Below are 18,460 nucleotides of genomic sequence, written 5' to 3' on the forward strand. Positions count from 1 at the left end.
CCCCCCCCCCCTCCTTTCTTTTTCTTTCTTTCTGAATTCTCTTTTCTTGCGCCGGCCTGGCTTCTACAACTTGGTCGGGGAGCACTATTGACTTCTCGCGAAGTCGTTCACTGGGAACGGACAGCCGCGGGTTTCCAGCGGAGAGTAAACACACCGTTGTTGGAGCGGCCGCGGCGACCTTCGCTGCCGCCGTTCGAGCTGTCGGACCGTGCGTACGTCAGACGCTTGCCGGCCGACCTTTGGCGGAATAGGTTAGAGTATGGTGCAGGTAGCTAACGTCAAAGATAGGGCTAGTTGGTTCTGCGTGGCCCTCGTCCACTATCTGTTTTTATGTTCTCGTCCAAAGTCGCGCTGTCACATCTTGAGTATTATGTTGGCTTTATTTCGTGCCGTTTTACCTGCTGTGAAGGGCGCCAGCAGCAGCGACAGTGAAGACGAAATATGGGATGCCAGAGCAGGCGGTCCCTTTTCATCGAAATATTTGTCAGCACCGAAGAGAATGAACGACAGCACGTTCTTGAGCTAAACGTTTTTAGATCAAATATTAATTTATTAGCACTGTGCAACGATTTGGTGCCGCTTATTTGTCTGCATTCGCTGACGCTGGAATGCGTATAATAGCGTACCTACTATAACAGTGTCCGAGTCACGCGCCGATGTAGGACAGCAGCACTTCTGCTGTAGGCGTTGTAGGGCAGGCTTAACGACGTTCCAATTAACTATACGTAGCCTGCTCGCTTACCCCTTTCACGTGGCTTTTAGAAGAGCAACAATGCGCTAGACGTGCACCCAGTGCGCTCGAAGTCTTTGCGCCTGAAGGGAAGCGTCCTTGCCATCGCAGAGAACGACGCCGCTAGGTGCTGACGAAAACCGTTCCGGTCTGCGGCTGACGCCGCACAGCACGTGTTTCGCGACGGCACGCGTCGGCATGGGTGCGAGAAGAATGAAAAGAAACGGTAAAGAGGCTAATCGATTTTGGCGCCTCTGGCTTAGTGGGCGTGCTACGCTTGCGCCGGCGTGCGGTGCGGCGCGCGACATCTGTCCGAGGGAGCGTTTGACGGCGGCGACGACGAGACGAGTGATCGTACGGGCGAATACGTACGTACGCACGACGACGACCCCTCCCACTATGCGCACATACACACGCACGCACGCACGCTGCTGCTTGCCTCTCTCTCTCTTGCCTCCCCTCGCAGCGCGCGGGCAGCGCGGGAGCGTCATCGGAGCATGCGCAGTGTCCGCGGTCGCCTTTTATCGCGTCCCTGGATCGCGGGCGGCGGCTCCGACGCGACGGCGGCGGCAGCGGCGGCGCCGACTCGGGAGAGAGGGGATTGGGGAGAGCCGGTGGCGCCGGCGAGTTTCGGCGCCAGCCTTCGCTCGTACATCACCGGCGGCGGCGCCGCCGCAGACGATGTTTGTTGCTTCCGCCAGCAGCCGCCGCAGCGGCAGCCACCACCAGCGCGGCGCGCGGTCGGTCGCTCGGGCTGCCCTCCTGCTAATCATAGAAAACCTTCCTCTTCTCTCTGCGCCCGGCAGCTAGTGCGGTGGCGTCTACCGCCGCTGTGCTCTCGACCACACTGCTGCTTAGCTTTTGGGGACGCGGTCGTGCGACCGACTGTCTGCCCGGCCGTCTGCTGTTGTCACTTTGTGTCTGCGCAAGGCGGGGCGCCGGCTGCCGCTGCATTTGCTGTGTGCACCCTGTCGTGGGCTGCCACCGAGAAGGCAGTTTTTCTGACCAATTAGGACCCCGGCGCTGACGCTTCTTCGACGAAATAGAGACGTGGCGTTGTGTATCTGTTGTCTTCTTTCTTGTGTATGCGCGTTAATTGGTATTGTCTCCGTCCCCGCAAGCGCGTGACCTTACTGGTTCGAGGAAATAGGGGGGCGGAAAGAGGTGAAGGGGAGTCGGTACCTTGACGTGCGCAGCAAGGGGAGGGAGTTCCGGTTGACTCTTGCCCTCTTTAGGCTCACCTGTCGCAGTTTCAGAGCAGAGTGACATCCAGACAGCATGCAGCAGTTTTCCGAGTACGCTGAATCGTCGCAAATAGACCGACCGCTGGCTTGCTCGCGCCATATCTCGCTCTTCTGTCGTCGCGGAACCGAACTTCTGGGGTTTGCTTGACGGTCGCCTTGTCATTACAGCGTGCCGCCCGGCAAATGGATTTTTGGGTGGCCAAGGCATATAACAAAGAGTGCTGCGAATGTGCCCCATTCTACGTCAGCGGTGAAAGGCTAACGGCGGGGCTCTGAGGCCTTGGCGGCCGTGCGTTTGAAGTCCGAGACGAGAGAGATCTCTCCCGGAGGCCAAATTTTCTCGGGCACTTCGCTAGCCTCTTGCGCGGTTTTTGCGACGGCTGCCGTTACGTGCCGCTTGTCCGTGACGAATGCGGCGGGCGTCACGACGCGCCGGCTCTGCAGCAGCAGCCCGCTGCTTGAGAAAAAAAAACGATGGGTTCATGGAATTCTCTCTCCCTTTTTATTCATCTCGCTCCGTCCCTTATCATTGTGCGCTAGGCGGGCATCAACTGCGGCGAGGCACCCTCCTTCCCCTTAGCCTTCTTTGCCAGTCCAACGAGTCTCCTTGTGCGTGCGAGCGACGTATCGTAATCGCCCGTGCTCCCTCCTCCCCCAACTCTCACTCTGATTATTCTCACCCGCGCCGTGTCTCACTGAAGTGTAGGTGTGAGCGAAAGAATGGGAAGTTGGCTGTACGAAGACCAAGAGCTTTGATTTGTTTGTCATTCATCCTGTGTAAACCCATATAATGAGAATAAGGTAAGGGATATATATATCGGTCATTTGAATAGGGAAAGTATTTTTCGATCTTTCACCCGCCATGGAAATAGAGAATTTATTAAATCGTAGTTGGTCGGTTAGGCGTGATATAGTCTCTGGACCTTCGACTCGGTTTGTGTGTTTCCCGGGGACATGCATATGTAACGACCCGCCACATCGCAAGACGCCAGAAGCGCGCATTTCATCGGTCCTAGCCGCGACCGCGCTTCTCCTTTGTTTTTTTCCACGCTGTTCGCCTGCTAAGTGCACGCAGTGCCCAGCTGCGGCTTGCTTTCTGTCAGCAGCAGCATTGTTCTCCGCCACGATCGGCAGTTCTATCTATGTTTGCATTCCGCATTGCTGAGTTGGCCTAAAGCTCTAGAAAACATCGACTATTTCACGGCTTCTTGAGCAGACTTTGTCAGGGGTAACACTTAAGAGGCACGCCGTTTCCTTTGCTACTCGCGTCTGCAGAGCCCTCGAAACGGAATGTCTGCGCTGTTGGCCGGAATCCCACGGAATAATTTTATGGCTTCCAGCTGGTTCTCGGCGTTCATTCACTATGTTTCGAACGGTAGTTCTTTTGCATGGATAGTACGTCACGAGCACGTGTCCAATATGTGCTCTCGAACATTATTGCGCCTGCATGCAAGGTGGAGATATTCCTGCAGTACGTCGCCCGTTTGTCGACGTTTGTGGCCAAAATAGCGAGGGACACGGACGTGCGAATATATTCCTGTTAATTTGCTGACCTGGCATTGCGCGGACATATTTCTATCACCCGAGCGAACGTATCTCCTTCGCCTCGTTTGTTTGTCCCTCTGTTTGTGCTGTTGTCTGCGGGACGCTTCGATTTACGTGTATTGAAATCTGTGCGTGCCAATGTGTTCGTCTCGTAAGCGTGTATAGGAGTATTCACGTGACGTCACGCACGCCATATTGTCGCCCTATTCACACCTTCCACATCGCTGCTATATAGGATAAATGGGCCGAGATAGCGCGCAGTTTTTGTCGTGCTGGATGTACAACACTAGGGACCCCGCGGTGGCAGTGTATACCACCTGTTCGGTGGGCACCAATTATAAAAGGGCACGCCTGACTTGTATTCGAGGCCGTAAACTATCGCTGCATTACATAGTGAAATCAAGACGGTACGCAGAGAGATGTCTTCGATAGGTGAAGTAAACCGAGCCACGCATCGGTCTGTGGAGGTGCGAGGTCGCGCTTCTTGTAGCTACTGCTGCGCGAAGAAAACGGGACATGAACAGAAACATAGACGCGCACATAAAGCGCAGTGTGTGCGTCATATGTATGTTACTGTTCATGTCCCGTCTTCTTCGCGCAGTTTAAAATTTTGCTGAATCACACTGTACGCCCAACTACGTGGAGCGAGTGATTTAATATTTCGATGAAATTGAAAGTGATGGCATGACAACGGCTGTATTGTCGGCTTCTCCGACTCCGAATTCATGTTATCATTCTTTGAATGATAACATGAGGTGATATGAAGAAGAAAGGAAGAAGGACGTTCTGTGTCAATGTAGCACATTTCGCAGAAGTGAACGGCGAGACCCAGCCTCGCCTCTTGATCGTTGCGCATTGAGTGCGGTCTAGTAGCGAACCGTTTAGCGCGGAAGAAGGTCGAGCCTGAAAGTTGAGGGACGAATGATCGGGCGCCAAGGCCCGCTGCTTCTCAGGTATACGCTGGTCCCAGCAAACGGGAGCGAGCGATTCTTTTGTCTGAATGGCGAAGGACGCTTCCGGCAGCGCGTTTGGACAAGACCTCCGGGCGTCTTCGCCAAATACAGAACTATATACCCTCCCAGTAACCGCGTAAGCAACGGGCCCCGATTAAGTCCTCCGCTTTGTTTGACGGTTACGCGCCGCAACACTTTCTGTCGTTCTTTGTGGCAAAGCGCATTCTCGTCCTGTATTCGCACACACACACGTAGAAAGTTCTCACGTTGTATAGGACTGTCCGTAAGAGCAGGTACTAGCTAATAGCGCGCCCTTGGACGTACTAAACGAAGGCGACCGGCTAGTGGCAAACAACTGCCGAACGAAAAATCTTTGTGTATTCAGCCCCTGGCTGACTGGATGCAGTTTTACTTTTACTGCAGCTAGTCAGACGTTATTGCTCACTGGAGGAGCGTTATCGTTAGCTGTCTGCTCGATCGACCCGCTGACGCCCTCCGAGCCATCATATCCGACTGCGCAGGGCTCCCGCTTATTTCTGCCAACGTGCGTGCGCAGGTATAACTAAACGCAGGCGCGCCGAGGTCCAACATAAACGTAGTGCTAGACGAACAGGTCTGCATTAATGTAACTGTTCTATTTCAATTACATTTCTTTCATTGCGCATCGTCAGTGGCCTGAGTAGTGTACCGCCCATGGACTTATCGCCGCTATCGGCTGACGGTGGATGATGAACAAGAAGAAAATAGAATCGAGCGAAAGGGAATCCACACATTACACCGGCCCGGGATTGCAGCCGGAAATAGTCGCAAGGAAGAAGACCAACCCGACCGGCACAGAAGGACCGGGGGCCGTCTACGCGACACCAAATTAGCGCACAATTATTGCGCACATTGTATGCGCGCAGTTAAGATGGAATAGTAACAAGGTTTGCATAGATTAAAAGGCTGTGACCGGCACGGCACTTTTTTTTTTTTTCCGCCAGCTTTGCCGAGAACCGAGTGGTTCAGGGACTCCGAGATCGGGGGGTCCGTGGGACCTCGTGGATATCGCAAGCTAATAAATTCGCGCGACGACTACGAATTGCATTGTAAGCTGGGCCTAGGTGTCAGGCCTCGCCTTCATATATCAGGAACTGCCGCCACTTTTTCTAACCTTGCGTTTTCCTATAGGTTAAGAGAGGCTTATGCTTACGGCGGCATAAATGTTTAGCGTTCTGGTCACACGCGAGCGTCGTTTAGCCGGAGCAGGATGCGACAAAACGGGACTGTGGAAGGAACGGTATGTTTCGTTCAAAGTTCGCGAACGCGTTTAGTTTACAATGAGAGTACACTTTTTCAGCGGCGTTCCGCATGACGTCTGCTCTCGCACCAGGTCGTTTTGGTTGCTTGTGACACACCTGGCGAGTGGTTTTGCTACCTCCTCCGCTCTGTAACCAAGACCGTGCTGTCTTCGTTTCGTGCGCTCAGAATGACTCCGCGGAGTCGTTCCAACTCTGCTGCGGTGGGGGGAATTCTTTAACCCCGCCGTGGCATGCGCGGGAGAGACATGGAAATCTGCCGAGAGAAGCTTTCCCCCGGGCCGCTGCTACTGTTCTGACGTCGCTAAGCTCGAGGCGCGATCAGGGGCAACGCTTTTGGACGGCATCCTCGCAGATGCATTCCTCCTGTCCGCCCGGATGAAAAGTATTTTTGGCTCGAGCCACGACGTCGCGCCGGCGATATATGAAAACGAAGGAAGCGACGTCACTCGGGGCCTGCCGGAGCTGGAGGCGCCATCCACGTCCCGTACTTTTCTTTCTCTCGCTAGTTCCGTGCAGGGTTGCAAGAGCCAGAAGCCGGCACTCGGCCTGCCAGAGGGGTTCCCGTAACGGTGCACGCAGTTTCTAGTAAGCACGTGTGGTCATAGCTCATCTGTTAAAGTTACTCCTAGAACAGCCTAACGGGAGGCATTTACTAAAATTTCATAGTAAACATCCATGAAGCGCGGTTACCTTGTTCTGCCGTATCGAAACCTGCACTGAAGCAACTCCGTCAGAGCAGCATAGCTGCTACTGCTCCCACCGCTGTGCCCATCGCAGCGACGCTTTCCACACACGCTCTGCGCGTCAAAACGGAGTCGGTAGCTGGTCTGTCGGTAGTTTGGTCTGTTGAGAACATGTCGCACTGTATGTAAAGCGTTCCGTGTCGTAGCTAACTAACCACAAACTAAAGTTCTGGATCTTGTTGCTCATGCAGGTGGGTCGCAACAGAATAAAGACAGCTCTGCAGGGGGACAGTGAGGAAGCAGTTCACTCGCTGTCCGTTGCACTTGTCGACCGATAAAGTTCGCTTGTGTTGCAGACTTAATGGAACGTTTCACTCCCCAGTACGCGCTAGCAGAGCTGGACCGTGCGGTTGGGATTGCGGGACACTTCCGAGCAAGAGTCGTAAAAGTTTTCTTAACTTTCAGAGCTTCGCATTGCTGGGTACGCAATATGGATCGATTACTGCACGGCCCTCCAACATGAACTGAAACACTTAAGGCCGCAAGGCACATATCCTTTTATTTTATTTTATCGCTCTTGATAGCCCTCAGCGTATCATGCGTTGCCCATGGTGAGGCAGGGCCATTGTGACTACTCTTTTTCGTTTGCGTTCTTGTGAGTTACAGCGTTATAGCAGACAGTGCTTTTTCTGGTTTGCGTTTGTCATGCCAGAACATAAGCAACCACAACAACGAAAGTTTCATTCGGATCGACGGGCGCGTTTGCGCCGGCGTACTCGCACATCGCAGCGGCGCGCCTCCGGGCTTTACGCCTCCTTTGCTGCTGGCGTCATCTGTCGACGGTGTCGGCAAGCGTATCCGGAAGTGTGGAAAGAGAAGAGGAAGGGCTGGAGAGAGGCGGTGGAGGGAGTGCGCTGCTGGCTAGAGAATGAGGACGGCCCGGCGCGCGCGCTTTCTCGCGTCAACCGGTGCCGAGTCGAGTCTGCCTGCGACGAGCGAACCCCCCTCTACGCGTGCATCCAGGGGCGCCGCAATGGCGGCCTCGACAGCAGCGGCGTCACTCTTCGTGCGCTGGCGGCGGCGCGATGTCGTCGTTTGAATCTACATCCCTGGCGCCGTCGGCCACAGCGACAGCGTAGTCTCGATTATGCCGACGTCCTCCTGCATAGCGTCGTCCGCCGCCATGGAACGTACTGTGTGCAGTTGCCGCATGCTGGTGTTGGCCTGGCTGCGCCGGCTCAAGAAGTATCTCCGTCTCTCGAAAGGAATTGTCAAGAGACTTCGGCGTCTTGTCATCGCGCTGCGCGCACTTCTGCGCCGTCGGTGCAACGCAGTGGCCTCGTCCTTGTCGTCCGCATCAGGTATTTCTGCGATGCCGAGCTCATGCCTCATTCTTGCGGATTTTTTTTTTCTTCTTTATTTAGCGTGGTTGTTTACGAACGCTGCGCGAGCCTTCGGCTACATAACGTCGGTTACGTTTTGCGTGGTTGAAATGACGCTTATTGCACTGCCATGTGCACCACTTGAGACTCGCTTGTAATGTTCCTCGAATAGGCGGTTGTAAATACCGTGTCATGCCACTGTTCATGCCCTCACTTGTTAACTGTGAAGCGATACCGCAAAAAGTAACGGCAACTGGGCGCCGTCTTGCGTTCTTCATAGTAACAATCGGCTGTCAGTTTTTTAAACCGGCAAGTCAAGTTCTTGTTCCGCTGTTTCGGTGCCTAGAGGCCAGAATAAGCGGTGGGTTTCGCAGGACGATTACTATTTGCTAAAATAAAGTTGTTCCTACTATTTGCTAAATAGTAGGAACAATTTACTAAATTACTATTTGCTAAATAAAGCCATTCCTCGTGAATAGAATTTGGTATGCGAGCTCAGTTCCAGGAAGAGGAGTTTGTTTGGTTGCAAGGTAGTTGTGTGATAAGAGAACATAGCAGCACACTTGCGCGTTGGCGTCCTCACTGCTGGTACAGGTGTGCCCAGTCTTTGTATTGCTGCGCCAACGTGCCTGCCGTCGCATGGCGAATCGCTTTGGCTAAAGATGTGTCGCAATTCAGCGATATATGCGCGTGTCTACCTCTGTTCCTGTTCTAGCAAAGGTACGATTTTAAACTATGAGATTGAGGAGTCGCCCCCCGCAGCATGTATCCACTAGTTGGGTCTTGGTTACGAAGGCAGCGATTAAAAAATGGTGCAAGTTTTCTGACGGAGCTCGCCGATCAAATTAGGTGCTCACTGCGCTGGTTTCTCTGCGCGTATCTCCCCAGCTTTTCCTCGCCGAAAGCCTTGTCTGAGCCAAGGACTTGGTCTTCGCTTGTACTCGGGAGCCGGCGCCAGGAAGGCCTTCGCGTTCGCTCGCGCCGGCGCTGCTGCCGCAACGTAGTATTTTCGCTCGATCGTGCCCGCGATATTTTTAAAGGTTTTGCGTCTCGCAATTCTGGGTCGGCTGCGGCAAGCCCCCTTGCGGTGGTGGTCTATGCTTTTTCTTGCCGCCGCGCCTGCCTGCCGGTCGCCCACCATTTTTATCACTTTTTTTCCCTCCGTCTTGACTGGCGGCAGAGATGTTGAGCGAGAGAGCGGTTTCCTTGCTGGGCCGTCGGCGGCGGCGACGCGACGGGGTTAGAGGGGGGAAGGGCCTCCAGGCGCCGTTCGTCTGTCTCGCTGCTGACTGACCGCTGCTGGCTTGTCCTCTGCTGGGGTTCCTCGAGCAAATGAGAGGGGGGGACATGCGGCGGGAAGTGCGCGTGCACGTCTTTTGAATCGGACTGGCCACGCTAGCAGCTGCCTGCCTCCGAGGGACGGGGCTTTGCAGCGGCGCCAGTGGTAGACCGCCCCAAGGCATACGGTGGCCGGTATCGGAGGGGAGATTACAGGGGAAAAAAAAATAATAATAAAGGGGGTTATTCTGCCGGGTCGTTGGCGTCGCAGGTTTTCGCCCGTTACGCGTGTGTGGCAGATGGTGGAGACGTCGACGCTCATTAGGGCGCTTTTTTATTTCTTTTTCTCTCCCTCTAGCCGGGTCGCTGCCGTAGCTTTGAAGCAGTAGCGAAGCAAGAGTGAAAGCTGGCGCGGTGCAGTGCAATTTTTGTAGCATTGCTGAGTGGCAAGCGTCGCGATCGTGTGGGACGTAGGCCTGGCGACCGAATTCAGTGTCCGCATCGTACTTAGTGCTACATCCGTGTGTGTGTGTGTGTGCGTGACAGCGCATTTTTATTTTTCTTGCGTGCGTACTTTTTTAAAGACCACCGTTTTATAAAAACTGCCACCCATACGAAACTCGCGAATGTAAGTCAGCCCAGAGCTCACACTTGTGTCCGACAGCACTGTGCAGCATAGGTCACTCGCTCACCATTATCTTCGCAGGCTGTGTCAGTGCTTGCGGCCGGCGCTTCTTGCGCCAGCAGTGAGCGCTGGGGTACCCATTCACTCAGTACGGCTTTCGCTTTCATTGTATGCCGCAATGCATCAGCTCAGTGTCCCCAACCGCGTTTGAATCGCTGAGCGCAGTACACACTCGTAGCGTCCATTCACACTTACCGGCACTCGCTGCATACATATACGTCACGCTCGGCGATAATCATTCACGTTCATACTGAGTTCCACTCGAAATCGCAGTCACGTTAAGTTCGTACTCGCGTATACGGGCACTCACTCAAGCACGTGCTAACCACTAACGCTGTACCTCATGACTGAAAAATGAGTGTGGCGCAAGGGCACTTGTGAGTGAGTACGTCGACCCGCGCTGTACAGGGCCCAAGCCGCCCTCGGCCACCTCCCTACCTGTTGCAATTTTAAGGCTGTGTCTCGGACTTGCGTGGCAGTGTGACGCGCGTCTGGTGCTCACAGGACGCCAGGAGCGGGTCTCGAAAGTCGCCGTAGTCCGGGCGCTTTGGCGCAACTTCAAATGCAAACTGTGTTTCTGATCTCGTTCTTCCCTTCTCACGTACGCAGGCTATTCGGCGACGGCCCCGGTGGTGGACTGCACCGCTGGGCCAGTCGGAGAGGCCAGCGGGGACGACGGCGAACCGTGGTGCCGCATCGCCTACTGGGAGCTGAACGAGCGCGTGGGAGACCTGTACTCGGTGCAGCGGCCGTGGTTGCACGTCACCTTCGATGAGTGCGCTCCCTCGTCGGCGCGCGAAGAGGCGCTCCGGCTGCACTCGCTGGCCGGGCGCTCTTCCTCCCCCGGCGCGCCGTGCAAGGAGGAGCGCGACGTGGTGCGGACTACGCGTGCCAAGATCGGCCAGGGCCTGACCCTGCTGCAGGAGCGCGACGGCGTGTGGCTCTACAACCGCTCCCAGCACGCCGTGTTTGTGGCGTCGCCGACGCTCGACGTGCCCACGGTGCGCAACCTCACAGTATTCAAGGTGCAGCCGGGCTACTGTCTGCGCGTCTTCGACTGGGAGCGGGCGCGCTTCTACCGCAGCATCCCGTCGGTCTCGTGGGACGGCCCGTACGCGCCCAACGTGGCGCGCATCTCCTTCGTCAAGGGCTGGGGCCCCAACTACGTCCGCCAGGTCGTCACCGCACTGCCCTGCTCCCTCGAACTGTTTTTTCGCACCACGCCGCCTCCGCCCAGGTGATGGGGCTGAAAAGAAACGAAAAAAAAAAAAAGAACTCTCGTTTTCTTTGCTCGGCCCCGGCTGGACGAGAGGTTCCCGTGCAGACCGCCGTTGTCGCGGGTTGCGGGTCTGCCTGACCTCTTTTCTTTTTTAACATTCTCGCACTGCCCCACTCCCCGTGCTTGTGTCGGCCGGACACGCGGCAGCGGCTGCGTCCCGTCGCTATGAAGGCGGCGCGGACCCGTTCGTCGTGGCAGGGAGCGAGACCCCGGTAGGGAGAGGCTTTTTCTTTTTGTGGTCGGTTTGCGCCGAGGAAGCAGAGGGCGTGTGAAAGCTTTCTGGTTACGTGTGCGCGGGATGTTCCTCGGGTAGGCTGAAGTGGCACCGTCTCTTTCATTCGCTTTGTTGCTCCCCGACCATTCAGCTGGAAACAACTGGCTTGAGGGCGAGGCACTCCATCGCACCAGTGCGCAAGGACGCAAACGAGCGTTGCGTTTCGACTGATTAGGCCAGGTCGTCACGTTGTACTTCTTCACAGCTGATTGGTTGTATTGTACCCTCACAATTGGCCCGGTGTTCTCCGAGGCGCGCATGTTATGAAACCATGTGTTAGCAGATAGTGTAGTTTTTGCTATCATCAGTCATGTGCAGTTAAGAGCTATTGAAGCATTCGAAATGCACTTCTCCCATTCTTCTAGTGTGCTTGTCAAAAAGTTGACTTTGGGTTTTGTTCTCATAGACCTGCCATGCTTTCATTTGTGTATGTACTGAGGATCAAAATCCGCTACAATGAGTCGTTTGATTTAAGCAGTTAACAGGGGCACGCTTTGCAGTCATTGCGATCTAACTACCATGATCAATATACAAGTATACCAATTGCATACTTTTCAGCATCAAAGCCTCACGCCTGAGAGCTTGAAATTGAAACGTGCAGAGCACAGCTTAATTTTGTGTAAATGCTATCTTGTTAACTCCCATAGAGCACTGTAAAGGTGGACTGTTACCGACTTTAGGTGCCGCTATGATCATTAAGAGTTGCTGTGTACTACCCAGTCCGTCATTGCACATTATGTTGAGCTTTTCATCTGCTACTGTGTACTCTAATCCATGCTCACCTGCCAAGGCACAGAGTTACGAATATAAATATGCTTATTGGTCATTACAAAATGCATTTCAAGCCCTTGATCGACTTGTGTAGTCTTATTCCTTGCATTACTTGACCAAAGGGATGTGACTTTTCATTTCTTGTGGGGTGTTCTGGGTACGTGCTATTTGCCAGGTTAGCAAAGAGTGGAGTACACATAGTGTGTGCACTTATGGATGTCTTCAAAACAAAAAATCCATTGAAATACCATATTGAGTACATAAAATATGGCTGCATTCACATCAATGTTGTAAAAGTCTCGATTCCATAAAGACTAGTGCCTATTTTTCATATTGCAAAACGTTTTGTTCCTATTGGCACTGTATAGCTGTATGTTTGTTGCTACTGTATTTTGAATGTACCCCTGTGCACAGGTCTCAGCAGCTATCTTGTGCCTGCTCCAGTTAACTGTAAAAGCAAATGTTTAGAAGCAGAAATTGCCTGTGCCGATGCTTCTGTTGTGTGCTCTGAAAGGACGTGCTGAAACCAGTCACATTTAATAGTTCTGTCCTTGCTCAAAGTGCCGACGGAAACACTTGAGCTGTTCTTTACACTAGCTTTACAGCTGTACATGTCTTAATTGTGACCATTCAAGACACTGAAGTGGTTTTTATGCTGGTGTATTATGCACATTTAGTGTGTTTTTCAAAATCTGTTAAAGTTGAGTATTGCTACTGTAAACTGTTTGCCTAGGCAAGTGCTGAGGCCATCTCTTCCCATGATTTGACAGTTCTTCCGTCAGCTGGATGACTGCATGTTGCTTGCGTAGGAGCATCGATCGCTAGCATGATGGAATTAATTTAACTTGCCTGGCACTGCAAAGTGCATTGAAATTGCAAACAATTTTTTACCATGTTACAAAATTCGGCAACATTCCTTGTCTTGGGATTTATTTAGCTGTATATTCTGTCAAGTTATGTGCTTGAATATCATCTTTTCTAACCATTTCAGTGTCTTTCAGAAAATCACTAAAATAATACTGTTGGTTTCCATGCAAAATGTGCCAGACTTGTGCTGTAAGTTTATGTCAATGCCCCTCCCTCTCTTTCATTAGCTGATATGGTCGAGATGCTTGCAAAGATGAATATAGCGCTTGATGGTGTAGTCTATGATAACCGGTGTCAAGTTTGTGCAACATGTGTGGACCGAAGAATCTGTGAGGCAGGTAGAAAGTGCAGCCTGTTGCACTGTCACGTGTAGCCTATATTCTGCTTGGTGAAATGCTGGGGAAGATCATTTGTGAGGTGTTAACCTTGATGAGAGGAAGCACTATGCCATTCTTATAACATTTCTGTTCTCTTAAAAGAGGACGAGTCTGTTGTTCCGGAGTGCAAAAGGTACTAGCTTGCCCGAAGCAGCTTCTTCCTTCATGCGAGTCAGCTTATTTATTACCGTGGTTCCCGCTGAGTAGGGAAGAAAGGACTGCCTGCTATGCCTTTATATATATATACATATATATATATATATATATATATATATATATATATATATATATATATATATATATATATATATATATGCTTGTGATGTCTCAGCACAGCCTCCTTTTCCCATTTAACCCTGCTCTCATTTCTCTAAAGCCTCTCCTGAAAGGAAAAGAACGGAGTACAAATTGCTTGTTGCATTCTCTTTGGTGTGTCTGTATCCGCTTTGCTGCAACTCGGTATCTTTGCAAGCAGCTGCGTGTTGAGCATGTGGACACTGTGTAGTGTGTTAATTTGTTGAGAACTCGTGCTGTTTACTGTATCTAGTTATATTTTAATATTATAATGGTAAGCATGAAGAATGGAGTTACTTAAATCAGATGCGTGTTGTTTGAGTCATCTTCATTTTTCAAGCTCTCAGACTCGCCCGCCTGTGCTCATTCTTCTCATAAACCGGTGTCCAGCCTGAGAGATATGTTTATTGTAGAACAGATGTTTGCTTCCTAAAAAGCTTCGAGTCACCTGTGCATTTCTTTTCTACTTGTTCTTAATCAGGTCATCACAATAACTCCTTTCTTGTGGCACAGCACAGCCTTTAGGACTAGGGTTAGCACTTGATGCCCCAATGCTTGTCTCTTGCACTGTCCAAATTGACTTGGCTCTCTACAGACCCCCTCCCCCCCACAGTCAAACCTTGCTTCAGGTGGAGGCATATTTATCTCGTAGGTGCATTTGTAGAAGCTTTGGTTGCGTCTCCTGTTCCTTTGAAGGGTCAAGACGAGTGTTCCACATTTTCCTTGCCACTCTTATCACTGTTCATTTGTCATGACTTTCCTCTGAGCTTAGACTGGCAGCTTTGCTGAGTTGCTTAGCACTTACCTTGGCCAGAACAGCAAAATACAGCCTTCACACTATTTTCAAAAGTAGCTAAACAAGTGCTCTTGGTGCTGTTGCAGTTTATATTGCTTCCTTTGAATTCTGACCAGACAACCTGAGAAAAGATGCTTCAGTTGCCCCAAGGCGCTTTGTTGATAATTTGCTTTGAAATGCATGCAAATGCTTCCGTGTAGCTCATACACATGTTGCACATGGCATCTTCGATAAATCTGTATGAAAGGAAGTGCGTGAATGAGTCCAACATGCTTTAATGTGTGTTGTTAGTGTTTAATGTTGATTGCTATGCTTTGTCTTCTCACTCATCGCAACTTTTACCTTTTCTTCTAAAGTACGGTATCTTGACCAAGCCCACCTGTCATTGTGTAGGAATGTGATGTGCCTTTTATTGTTTCCTCTAACATCTTGTGGGAGCTTGCTTTTTCCCAATTGACAGCTTGAAAGCATGATTGCTAAGCTTTGGGTACACGTTTGTCCACCTCACCGAACTTTGTGGGGAAATGTCTCGTTCTCTAGAACTGTGCATAGTGGGTGTCCAGCCTGGTTTGCCTTCCTGACCGCGCAAACGTGGCCCTCCGTGTATGCAGCTCATGTCTTCCATATTGGGCAGACCCTATCCTTCTAGCAGGGGAGGGCCTAGCCCCTTTCTTCGTCACACATCTCACATTTTTCACTCCTGCGTCACCATGTGGCCTCCGTATGTAACCTTTCCCCATTTAGCTTTCTATGCTTTCTATGGAGGCCTTGCTGCAAGCGAGGGCACTGAGCTTCTACCAACGCTGTGCTCAGCAGGTCTGGAGTTGTGCGGTTGCTCTGCCACTTTACCTGCCCATGGAACTCGGCATTAAACTCTTGTGAGGGAGAGATGGAGTTTTTATTGGTGGCGCCTCCTGTGGCACTTTTCTTTTTAGCAGTCAAGTAGGCTTTGCGAGTTAAAACAGGGTTGGGCTGAAAAGCCATTTTTAGGGCACCTTGTCATGTTGCACTCCTCTTCTCTAGCTTGTTGTGTCTGTTTATTCTTTCTTCCTCTCGTTTTTACTTATGAAAGAACACACAAAGAAGTGCCAAAATCTGTAGCAGCAATGTCGTCGTCTGCGTCTCTTGTTAGGGCTCAGGTTGGGGAGAAATGCAGGGAAACTGAGGATGCTGTAGCATCTTTCGTTGGGGTGAAAACACTTATCACATCTGCTGCCGTGGCTACAGCTTTGTTAGCAGGCCAAGGCCTTAGTGCCTCACTGCATCTCTTTCATGTCTGTTGCATGCTAAGCAAACCTGTGAATGTTTTCAGCAAAAGCGCATTCTTGTGGTACATGCACGTGCAAATCACTCTGAAAAGAAAAACTATTCCATCCACTCTTTGGTAACAGAAAGATTATATAAGTATATACATATATATATATATATAAATATATATAACTGATGTGTGAACATCATGTTACGCAGCTATAGAAGCTAGGCGAAGCCTGCAGAAAGTGCCTGGTCGGTTGGGGAGCTGGGGGAGATTGTGTAATCCGTACACTGTTGTTGAGCGTGTGTGTATAGATGCACTTTCTTTTAGATAAGTAGTCTTCTTTCCCCTTAGAGTAGCCAAACGACTTTGTGCTGCCCTTTCTTACTTCAGATGCATGTGTCGATATCTGTGTCTCCAAGAAGCATATGAAAAACTTTTCTACGCGTGGTATGGAAGTGACAATCCAATACCATTCTGCCTGCCTCAATGCCTTACGAATACTGTGAACTAGAAGCAAATGTACGAAAAAGCAGTGTGTGCGTGCATGTGTGTTTTAATAAGTTTGCTCAAGCGTCCTAGACTGTGCTGTATTATATGTTGTTTCATTGTATTGGAGTGTGGAGGCACGATGAGAATGACTTAACGAAAGCTTTCCTTTTTCCCATGCATTTTTGTACATATGTAAAGTGTAAATAATGCGTTTTTTTTTAATAGTAGGTATGTGTTTTTCCCCTTGTGACCGGTTCCGCTGTCAAATGCGTGGCTTTGTACAAATTCTGTCAGAAGTGTACAAAATGAAAAAAAGATACTTTATACTGTAATAAAGGTACAGGTATCCTACGTCTCGCGTTTCACGCCTCCCTCTGTCGGCCTGTTGCTTGTGGCGTCCTGGCACATCGAATGCTCAACGTGAACAGGGGTGCGCTCTTGCAACGGCTAAACAATGGTTTGAAATTCCGAATGCGGCAAAAGGATTATTCAGCCGAGCGCAGTGAACAATTAGAATCTACGAAAAAAAAACACGCACACACAGAATGGAGACGGCGCAAGGACGCAATTAACAGCGCAGCCTGCAATTTTACGGCTGGCGTGTCTCAAATGCAACAGCGCGGCGATGTCCAAAACGAACCGTCCCGAAGAAGGGCACCCCGTGAAGAGGTCCCCAGACCCTCAAGTAAGTGCAAAACGCGTTCAACGCAGTTGGACGAGATAGGGGGGAGATAAAGAGCGGGAAGCGTGGACTGAGGGGTCTTTACTAAAACCCCTTAAACTTCGTGAAGTAATGACACTCCTCCTCCGCCTTCACTCCTCGTTTCTCCTCTCTTTCAGCCAACATGAGCTCCTTGCCACTCCGTAGACTCTTCTCGAGCAAAAATGGCGCTGTTGCACGGCGCGAGGGCCCACGTGATGCTATTAGGCCAATAGCGACGCGGCGTCAGCCTCGGCCAGAGCGCGCGAGTAGGAGGTGGCATTCTTCACAGCGTGGCACTCTACGAAGTTTAAGGGGTTTTAGTCTGTACAAGCGGGGATGTATGTGCATTATGAAAATTCAGTGAGAACCTAAGAACGCTGGTAACTCAGAGGAGGATTTGTATTTCCGTGACGTCACGGTGGAGGCGGCCTTTCAGTTTTCCGGCAACAGGGGGCAAGTGTAAAACCGTATTGCGAGCGGAGCGTGTGCGGGAAAAGAAATAAAAATTGGGGATGGGAAAGGAGGTATTTACGAAACTAGGGCTGAGGGTTTAGGGAATTCGCTGCCGAGACTTCGTGAGCACTGTAGTTGAGGGTGAGCTTGGGTTCTGTACCGACGGCCTCCGCTGTGTGAATAGTGCCCACGTGAACTGTTGCGCGACAGGTGAGTAGCCCTAAGCACCTGGCGACCCCTAAGGGAACCGAAATCGACTTTGCGATGCCACCCCTTGAAGCAATGGAAAGATTTTCGCGCTGCACGGGAAGGAGTCGATAGCATATGAACGCAGATAAAGTATCTGAGGTCCGAACTTTCTTTTGTTTTTTATTCTGTCTGACTCTCATCTGTGCTCTACGATGCCAAGTTCTAAATTTTTTGCTCCTTATATCCAAATAGCAGAGCAACGCTTACCATTACATCGCAGTATGCGCAGTTTCCGTGCACGTTTATACGGGGCACTTTTTTGCGTTCTCTGGACGCTTGAGTGTCCAGCAGTTTACCTCCGTCGGATGTCCCAAAGCTGATCGCTTTGCGACGTTCAACCTTCGGAGAGTCGTTAAAAAAAAAAAAAAACTGATGTAGCAGGGGTCGTGCACGCTGCATGGCCGTGCAGATAAAACCAACGCAATTACACGAAGATTGCAAGGCAAAAATGTGCTTGGACCATAACGATAAATTTATGACGTCTATTTATCATTATTTATCCTGCACGGTGGCTACATATACCGAGAGGAACGCACAGTCGTAAAATGGTGAGGGGACGACAGCGTGGCACAAATGTGACATCAGTTCACACCTCGGCGCTGCAGCGCGACACTTCAGTCACGGCGCAACTAGTTCGACGATGGACCTTTTCCACGCCCGTGTAAGCTAACTTACCTGCAAGGCATCGCAGGCGCCTGAAAATTCGAGTACGCCAGCGCATGCCTCGGTCGCAACTTCCTTATGGTGGAACCCGCTGCAGTTATGAGGATATCTCTGGCTTTTTTTTTTTTTGTCAAAATATGCTTGTGACGAGAGCCCGAGATGCGCTGCTGCCGCTTGACTTCTGAGAAG

General features: G+C 51.1%; 1 protein-coding gene across 1 annotated transcript in view; it reads left to right on the plus strand.

Moving 5' to 3' along the window:
• Positions 1-16,554, plus strand: part of LOC135917771 (mothers against decapentaplegic homolog 6-like) — a 103,681-nt gene extending 87,127 nt beyond the window's left edge. The window contains exon 4 of the mRNA XM_065451363.1: positions 10,411-16,554. Within this exon, the coding sequence (XP_065307435.1) occupies positions 10,411-11,042 (632 nt within the window). The 3' untranslated portion in view covers positions 11,043-16,554. The remainder of the gene's footprint in view (positions 1-10,410) is intronic.
• The last annotated feature ends 1,906 nt before the right edge of the window (positions 16,555-18,460 follow it).

Source organism: Dermacentor albipictus, chromosome 4 (assembly GCF_038994185.2).
Source record: "Dermacentor albipictus isolate Rhodes 1998 colony chromosome 4, USDA_Dalb.pri_finalv2, whole genome shotgun sequence".
Classification (NCBI taxonomy): Eukaryota; Metazoa; Arthropoda; class Arachnida; order Ixodida; family Ixodidae; genus Dermacentor; species Dermacentor albipictus.